The sequence below is a fragment of the Microtus ochrogaster genome, unplaced genomic scaffold (genome assembly GCF_000317375.1).
Source record: "Microtus ochrogaster isolate Prairie Vole_2 unplaced genomic scaffold, MicOch1.0 UNK9, whole genome shotgun sequence".
In the NCBI taxonomy this organism is placed as follows: domain Eukaryota; kingdom Metazoa; phylum Chordata; class Mammalia; order Rodentia; family Cricetidae; genus Microtus; species Microtus ochrogaster.
The window spans coordinates 8230770-8240721 of NW_004949107.1; the positions used below are offsets into that span (position 1 = coordinate 8230770).

The 9952-nt window shown below is 37.7% G+C and overlaps 1 protein-coding gene across 8 annotated transcripts in view; it reads right to left on the reverse strand.

The window, feature by feature from the left end:
- Ehbp1 (EH domain binding protein 1) overlaps positions 1 to 9952 on the reverse strand; it is a 282868-nt gene that overhangs the window by 136329 nt on the left and 136587 nt on the right. For 5 of the 8 annotated variants that reach the window (XM_026788924.1, XM_026788927.1, XM_005366466.3 and 2 more), the window contains exon 8: positions 368 to 472. The exons of the other annotated variants lie outside the window; for them this stretch is intronic. In XM_026788924.1, the coding sequence (XP_026644725.1) occupies positions 368 to 472 (105 nt within the window). The remainder of the gene's footprint in view (positions 1 to 367; positions 473 to 9952) is intronic. 8 annotated transcript variants of the gene reach the window in all.

Below are 9952 nucleotides of genomic sequence, written 5' to 3' on the forward strand. Positions count from 1 at the left end.
CAAAAAAAAAAAAAAAAAAAAAAAAAAAAGAAAGAAACGTCCTATGTCAGCCAAATTTGATTTCTGAGTGCTGAACAGACTTGTAAACAGAGATGCAAATACTAAGTGTATGTATAATAGTAAGTTCAATAAAGAAGAAACACACTATGTGATTAAGAATACTCAGGTGATTAGAATAACTCATCAAGACGTTGCTAACTAACTTGTTAAGGATGAGGTCTGTTATCTTGTTGTCTGGTGGTGCACTACAAATTACCACAGAGAACATTCAAGAAATTAGACAAGGACAAAGCTGACAGCTCAGCAGACAGAGCAAAACGAGTCACAGGAAACAGGCAACAGAAGCAGGAGGAGTAAAGCTTTAGACCTTCAGAGGAACTGGCTGATCTAGCTGAAGGCATATGTGCTTGCTTTATGCAGTCATCTGGATCTTCATCTAAGCTGCTCAGAGCATTCAACTGGTTTACAATCTCTGAAAACAGAAGCCAGTCAAGACAAAGGTAAGGTCAGGACACTTCGCTAAAGAACAGTAGAAGCATGCTGTTACCAAAACCAGAGAGGAGATGTGAGGTTAATCAAGAGATACACTCAGAAATGTTACTTTGATGAGCTATAACAAACGTAAATAACTGGACATTACTGTAGTCATATTTTACTGTTAACATTTTTATTAGTAGCATGATTACTATGTTAATAAACACAAAACAGTAACAGTAACTAATGTTAGGAAGTCTATACCAGACTTCAGCAGTAACAGTAACAGTAACTAATGTTAGGAAGTCTATACCCGACTTCAGCAGTAACAGTAACAGTAACTAATGTTAGGAAGTCTATACCTGACTTCAGCAGTAACAGTAACAGTAACTAATGTTAGGAAGTTTATACCTGACTTCAGCAGCTCTTAGAAATAATAAACACCTTCAGGGAGTCAGTCACTATTTGTCTTGCAAAATTCTTAATTTAAACCAAAGGTTTTAAGACCATATCTATCTGAATAAAGTACAAAGCCATTCTTCGTGTTCTGCTATGCTGAAAATCAGCAAGAAAGGTTCAGATCGGGGAGTAGCTGCTATCTCCTCCTCCTACAAACTGTTTTTATACAGGAATCATAAACAAAATACAAAGGCCTCACTAGGGCCAGCTGTTTAGTTCTTAGCATTTCCAAATGTAAGCCTAAGAGAATGAAGAGAAACCAAACAGATGCAGACAAAATGAAGGAAATGGAAATATACAGCAGCATAAATTTACTATCAATACAACTGTTTTTTAGCACTATAACTCTAAGGACACAATAAATTTTAATTGAACCAAATCAAAGAATACGTTTGTAATATGATTGCTTTCACACACTTATTTTTTTTGAACAAATATTTGTCAGTCTGTGGCAAGGCTTTTGCTTGGGACAGAAGGATTAAAACAGATATGGTATTGTCCCCAGAGAATTTACATCCTACAAAGACACTAATAAAACACTGAAGCATACTTAATGAGTGACTCCCAGAACGTTAGGCGTTCAGAAATATTAAGAGGCCTATGCACAAAATTCATACAGAAAAACCAATAGGCTTATCAACTTCCCTTATCCAAATGAGAAAATATATTTTGTATGAATAAAACTGCTTTGGATAATAAAAATAAACTATTGAAAACACGGAAAAAGCACAATTAAACCCAACTCAACTCTATGACCCTATCTGAATAGCAGTGAAAGGGGCAGACTTGTGCCTGACTAAAAAATATTTTCCTTTATTTTATCATGCTCATACTTAAAAATAAAAAGTTTAGTGGGCTGGAGAGATGGTTCATCAGTTAAGAGCACTGACCCAGCTTCAATTCCTAGCACCCATCTGGCAGCTCCCAACTGTCTGTAACTCCAAAATCTGACACCCTTACACAGACATAAATGCAGGCAAAACACCAATGCAAATAAAATAAAAATAAATTATTTTTTAAAAACAAAAACTTTATTACATTTATTTATTGGGGGTAGGGTAGGTAGGTAGGTATTGGCATGGCTGGTGGAGGTCAGAGGACAACTCTTCTATCATGTGGATCCCTGGAACTAAACACAGACCCTGGGCTTGGCAGCAAGTGCCTTTCCCCACTAACTCATCTCTCCAGCCCGTACTGTGCTAAAAATAGCCAAGAAAAAGAACTGAAGACTTATTTTAACTGTGTGTGTGTGTCAGTACGCGTGCACATGCATGTATGCCCATGTCAATGCAAAAGGCCACAAAGTCCTAAAGACAGTATCAGACCCCTGGACCTGGAGTTACATGGTTGGGAACCTCCAGATGTGGTTCTGGGGAACCCGGTCACTGGGAAGGACATCTGCTCTAAGGCATTGAGCCATCTCTTCAGCCCACTGGGCTAATGACTTTAACTCTTACCCTGGAACTCAGGTATGGGCAATTCAGTAGGAAAATTTATTCACAAATTCACAAATACATCCTTTCCTGCCCACTAATCATTGTAACATAGTAATTTTTGTAAAAGCATAATGAGTTGGAGGAGTAGCAATGTCAAAGTGACTTTTTTGTTTATTGCTAGTTGTGTAATTTTTATAATCTTGAGAAATGATGTATTTTTAACTTTGAAAAAACCGAGCAAGGAGAAACAACTACTGCCAGCAGCTGAACTGTATTAAGCAGTAAGAAAGGCTTTACATATGTCATCAATCAGTCCTCACAAACAGCCCGTGGTGCTACTGCTAATGTGCACTTCATCTACATATTACAATTGTTTACTTGTCTATCTTTCCAAATGTGTGATTACTTGGTTGAAAATTTTAAATAGCACTCAAAAGGCTTACAGTTTTCTTTATATAGCGAGGGCATTTTAAATTATTTTATATTTATAAATCTAATCTCAAAGAGCATAAATCCACCACCAATTAAGTATCTCATAAGAGTGTAGTAAAATACTGAAGAATCATGGGGCTTAATCATTGAATTAAGATATGAATATTGCTCCATGGAGTTTTAGGTACAAAATGGAGTATGTTCAAATTTTATCAAAATGAGTCTCCTGTGAAACTTTATTATTTACATCATAACTTTTCTGAACATTTTAAATAGTTCTTCCCTCTAAGCAAACTTTTAGTGATATTTAAAATCAATGGTGACCATTGCTTCATTAACAACACAAGCAATTTTTTCTACTGTTTTCATAAATGACAAATTGTCCTTCTAGTAATGGACTGGAAAGGTAATCATGATTATCTCTACCAATGTTCCTTATGTGTAATATAAATTAATAATGTTTTATTAAATACCTCTACTGCCTGAGCTAGTGCTCTCATGTCTGACATTTTCGGGGACAGTGGATGAGTAAGGCATACTGACTGCATGACGAATGTCACAGGAGGTCACACTGCACTAACACTTAGTGAGACTACAAGACTAATGGACTAAGGTTAGACCATTTCCTGGAATTTTCCTTACATTTAAGATAAAACAAGGCCAAAGATGGTATTATTATTATTATTATTATTATTATTATTATTATTATTACCGTAAAACAAAAAGAGGAAACAGAGGACACTCCATGAAATAAAGGGAGGCAAAGGAACCTGACATATTCGAGAAACTAGAGATGTTTGGGGCTCATGCCAGGGGTGGAAAGGGTAATATGATGCAGCTGGCGAATGTTCAGTCATGAACGTTACTGTTACCCAACTAAAAACCGTGAACTCTGCTCTGAGAGCTGTGGGCAGCCACTACAAGATGCATGGTGTACTTTACAAAGCGGCTGTGCTTAGGGTGACTGCAGAGAGGAGCCACTTTGCTGGGAACAACCTGTGAAACTTCCCATGAAAACGATCCAACTGGCAGTTGCTACATGGTCTACAGCCAGAGATACCTAGCTTTGTTACATAGTTACCCTTCTGATAGCCTCTTTCTTTCTTCCAAATCACCTATAGTTAATTTTCTTTTTATAATTAGAAAAAGCTAAAAACTGCAGTAAAATTTGCATCAAAGGGTTACTGGAATTTTTTTTTTTTAAGGCAAGATGTTCCCAGGAAACCTATCACTCTGGCCCAATACATTTATGCAATAATTTATTACCTATTAAAGTCTTATTTTTCTGGAAATTTACATATTTGGAGAATATTAACAATGCTATGTAGTAGAACAGAATTCTACCCTCCGCTGCTGCTCAAACTGAGCAATAAACTCACAGAGCAAGTACCTGTAACAGTGTATGGGTCTTCACCTGCTTCACGTGGGTGCAACACAGGGAAATGAAATTAGGGGCGGGCAATTGAAAAAAAAATGGTCGAACAATTTGTGACTTTTCTTTACTGTTAGAAGTTTAAAAAAAAAAGAAATTGAGCAAGAGATTATCATACTGAAAAAGGGGAGATTGGGGAGGCAGCATGAAGAGTAGGTGGCTGTTTCTTTTTAAGAACCCTGGGAGGATGAACTAGAGGATAAACGGCCTGGAGCCAGGGGCATACCTGAGAGTCTTACATCATCCTCACTCTTCTCTTAAGTACACTAGATTTAGTAGCAATATATCTTATTTTAAGATTGCCCAAAATAGTAACACTTCAACTTCCTGGCACAGATGAAGGTCACAAGGATGTCACTTTCCTCAAAGGCTTAAGCCTGTAAATATTTGATTTATGGATACATCTAACAGGTTTAGCAATGCTGTTTTCAATCCCACAGCAAATCATAAGCGGAAGGAAGGCAGAGGCTGTTTCAGGCAGGCAAGCTGCTATTGAACATTTATTATCCTTACATCTTCAATTGCACCCTCTCCAACTGTTCCTCCCAGTGGCTCATATATATGATTAAGTAGCTCCCCCTCAAATAGAAGTCCCTCAACCATTATTCCATGTTTGTGTGGCCAGTCTCTCTTAATCTCAAACAGTAAACCTTAAAAAAAACATAGGCATCTGTGATTGTTTTTTGGTGTGTATGTGTGTGTGTGTGAGAAAGAGACAGAGACAGACAGACAGACAGACAGAGAGAGAGAGAGACAGAGACAGAGAGAGAGAGAGACAGAGAGAACCTGCTGAAGCCGGAAGAGTGTGTTGAATACCCTGGGACTGGATTCACAAGTGGTGGTGAACTGCAGTCCAACTTGGGTGCTAGAATCTGAACTTAAGTCCTCTGGAACAGCAAGCAAGTGCTCTTAACTGCAAAGCCATCTCTCCAGTCCCAGAATGTTGTAATTTTTCAAGTATCCTCAACATTCAAGTACCTGTACGTTCCAGCCATCCCCTCCCCACACACGCCTTTATTCATCCTCCTCATAACTATGCTCTGCGGCTGCACTTGTGTGTATCTGTGTGTTTTGGGGTTGGGGTCTCACTATGTAGCTCAGGCCTGCCTTGAATTTGCAGTGATCTTCCTGCCCCAGCCTCCTGGATGTTGAGACTGCATGTGTGTGCCACCAAGCCTGACTCTCACCAATGTAAATTCTTTTTTTTTTTGGTTTTTTTTTTTTTTTTGGTTTTTTTCGAGACAGGGTTTCTCTGTGGCTTTGGAGCCTGTCCTGGAACTAGCTCTGTAGACCAGGCTGGTCTGTAAATTCTAATTGACAATTCAGGATAACTTTTGGATTTTACCTGACTTCTCAATAAGCATAAATAACCATTCACACCATGCAAATATTTTTCCCTTTTAGGACACCGTATCTTCTTTTTCTCTAATCCTGTGGTGACTTCTGAGATCTGCTCTGCCTCAAACTACTGTAACCCCTAGGTTACATTTCATTCTCTCCCCACTCTCAACCTCCCCCTTTCCTTGGCTTAAGAACATGCATAAATGAAGATAATTCTCAAATATGTGCTGAGTGCTAGTCACACAATGAACCTAGAAAATACCCTCACATACTTAAAATATAAAAAAAAAAAACAACAACAGAATTTGCCGGGCAGTAGTGGCACATGTCTTTAATCCCAGCACTCGGGAGGCAGAGGCAGGCGGATCTCTGTGAATTTGAGGTGAGCCTGGTCTACAGAGTTTGTTCCAGGACAGGCTCCAAAGCTACAGAGAAATGCTGTCTCGAAAAACAAACAAATAAACAAAAATGGAATTCAACAACTGTGGCTATGTTATGTTCATCTGGTATTTCTAACACCTACCACTGTTTTACTGGAAGTAAGGGTTGCCATTTCAGGCCTGACTACTCTTTTCTAATCTATGAATTATTCACTCGTTTTCTTAATTATCAAGGGAACTTTTAATTTTACTTACATTAAATTCTAATTCATTAACTTTTTTATTTCATGGCTATTAGAGATGGTTGTTGACTTCCAATAAGTTTAAATTCCCATAAAGTCGTTGTATATTCAAAATGAACTTAAGGACCTAAATCACCAAATGTCACAGCTTAGCCACACACTAGACTGCAAAGTATTGGCTGTTCATCCTGCAATGACACAGCTGACTAAGGGCTGGGGGGTTCTCAAGATTAATCCTGCTGATCTGTTAATCTGACCTATGGCAACTATGCTATCTTGGTTATTAAATCTCTAGAGTAAAGCTTAAAAGTTGGTGTTATTACCATTATTATTAATCTGCTTTATCCCCCTCCCCAGATTTGTGTGTTCTCAGGCTCTTCATATATTTTAAAATAAACTTTTATTTTATATTTAATTTTAGATATTTAAAATATCAAATATTTTAATAAATAAAATACTTCTATAAACAATTTTCTGGGTTTGTTTTAAGCCCTGCTAGGATTATAATTGGCATTGAATTTATAGGTTGATTTAGGGAAAACTAGCAATTTTGATTTTCAAATCTACAAATATAGAGCTAACGCTCCATTTATTAAAGCTACTTTTATTACCTTCAATATTGTATTACAGTACTATAAAGATTTTTAGCATCTTTCACTAATTTATTTCTAAGTAATCCATGGATTTTTTTCCAAACTTCTGTTTAAAATGGAACTATGTTACTTTTCATGTTTACTGCTTACATATAAAACTACATGGCTGTTTCTATACCAATCTCATATTCTATGTAACATCTCAGTTTTCTAATATAAGGTGACACAGCAGTGAGTGTGAACGTGCTTGATTCAGTTCCAGGCAAGGGCTAAGGGGTCCCTTATCAAAGCGAAGGAACACCAGGCTATTAAGACTTTGCTAAGAATCATGGTGCTCAATTTTGGCAAGTACTCTTTTCTGTATCTATTAAGATGGATGTGATTCTTTTCTTTATTTTGTAAATGTGGTTAAACTAACCTTGAATTACTAGAATACACTCTTGAGAACTCATATTGATACTAAGAATAGTGTCGACAAGCTCTTCTCACAATTCTCCATAGATTTCTAGCTTCTTCCCATACCGTCCACTTCCGTCCCATCCTGTCAAAGAGCTTCTCTGCATGCTGGGAATGGGTAAGCTAAATGTTATCACTAACACAAGGAAGGCAGAACTGGGGTTCAAGTGCAACGGAACTTTCACTGTTCTAGGAAGGTAACATGCCCACGTTCCAAACAATGTAAAGATACTCCTGCTCTTTCCTCTTAGAATTTCCAACTCCTTTTTAATTATTTTTTTAATTGATGGATTTATTTTCAGTTGGGGGGATTGAATATAGGGTCTCATGCTTGCTAAGCTAGTTACAGCTTTTCTATCACCAGCCATTCTAACTTCTTTTAAAAGTAGTTGTTCCTTATAAACCCTCTGGTACAAGAACTGGGCTGGAGAGATGGCACAGCAGTTAAAGGCAAGGCTCACAACTGAAAATATAAGAAGTCTGAGTTGTCCCATTTTTCTGTTTCTAGCTTACCTCTCATCATTGATGACCACATAACAGGTTTGGGTTTCAAAAAATTCTTATCCTTTAAATGGACTTTCAAAATATATGGCTGTTTAATTTTTTATGTTACTGACTGCATAGAAATGCTGTGATTTTGCATATAAACAACCTGGGTATTGGTGGTAGATGCTCAGGAAAAAATAAGCAACTTAACAGATGCATTCTCTGACTGGAATCTTTGATTCTAAGGAACCTTTCTAATCAAGGGTGAGAGACCTATGTATCCTTACTCAGAGTCCTGGGAAGTAGGACATTTAATCTCATAAGGCTGAGTCATACCATTATCAATTCTAGTGCTTCAAATCTGTAAGTGGTATCTCCTCTGCGACCATCTGTGCTGTTAAGAGTCTTTTCCCCTGAAGGTAGCCAAGATGTCATTCTCTCTTCCTTCTCCCAAATTAACTTTATCAACTATGGATTAACAAACCCCAGGCAACACTGCTTATGGTAAAAATGACTCCTGCTTGATATGCTGCATATGGATGTAGGACTCGGAACATGCATCTGGTGGAAGACTAAAGCTTTGGGCTTGTCTGGATGTGGAGAGGAACTGGGCATATACTTTTGGTGGGCTTTGGAAGGTATGATTACCAAACCACTGAAAAAGACGCCGGTTCTTGTGCAGCACAAGGAATTTTAGGCAAACAACAACAACGAGAACCTGCTGCCAACTATGTGCATCTTGCCTCCTTGCACTAACTTGTCACTGGTTGGGAGAGGACAAAGAACGGAACGGGACGACTTCCTGTTTCCTGTAGAATATCCTTTTACGTCAGCCCAGTGCTAAGTTTCGTCTCTTTAGGCCATGTGAGTCTGAATTCTAAACAGATGACGACGATCTTTTCAACGAGCATATAAGGGGTCTTTATAATTTCTGAGTTGCCCCCAATACTGCTTCATATAAAATGTTCTAGTTGGTCTGATTTTGTTATGGTTTACTAAATAGGATCTTGTCATTTACATAGACACTTTTTTTCTTCCTGTTTTATGTTTATTTACAAATTTAATTTTATAATTTTGTAATTGATGAGGCTCAGTGGTAGATGACTTTCCTAACATATGAAAGAACTGGAATTTAATTCCTAACTATGATAGAAAGTAATCAATCAAACAAACAAACAACAGAAAACAAGTGGATAGCAAAACCCAAGTGAGACAGGTTAAAAAAAAAAAAAGATGTTCAATGTGAATTACAAAGATGGGCATCTTGTTAAATGTTGCTTCAAGCAAAGTGAAGTTGCTGTGCAGATGCAAACACTGATTACTTTAAATCTGCATATAACTCCTAGTGATGACTAAACTTTTCATTAAAAAGCTTTGTCTCCCCTCCAAGGCCCATTACTCAAACCACAGTTCAGGAATTTTCCAGTCCGTCCACTGACATTGCATTTCTATAAACTGTATTGTCACCTACAGTTTCAGGAAAGGTTCTTGCTTGAGAGCTAGTCCCAAAATGTTTCCAGCAAGTAGGGGTGCCTGTTCTCAAACAAAACAGGACAAGGATATTTTGATCAGTCCCAATATAGATGCCACGGATTAACCTTATAGCAAAGATTTTATGTAATTTTAGAAGACACATTTTGTCAATTACTACTGATCCAAAAGCTATTTTCTGTAGCCAATTACCAACTAAATAGATATTCTCTAGATGTCAATTTAAGATATACATAAAATAACTGTTAGCAGTTTATTCCTTCAAAGGTTGTGTATTATATGTGCTATGAAAACCTCATGATTGAACCATTGTTTTACATAACTAATATGTACTAAATAAAAACATCTACAAAAAGTGTGCTCCTCCTAAAGATGAGGGTGGGCAGAGTCTCTGCATGAAATAAGGCGGGAATCAGAAAAGTAACAGCTATTCTCAACAGCTGGGGGAAAGTGCCATCATACCCAAGGTACAAGCAGAGGAAGCCAGGGGAAGTCCTTTCCCTGGGGCATTGACAGCTGACAAGACAGCATTTCAAAGAACTTCTGCAGCCTCAGCTCCACAACCACACACCCTGGTAAAGTAAGACCAGAGGCACAAGACTATACACTGAAACCACACAAACAAAATACTGCAAGGCTGAAAAAACAAAACCAACAACCTTGAATCAGATCTGAACAGAACTGAGAAAGCTGAAGCCCTCAGGGGACCAACTTTCACAGAATCTGAGCA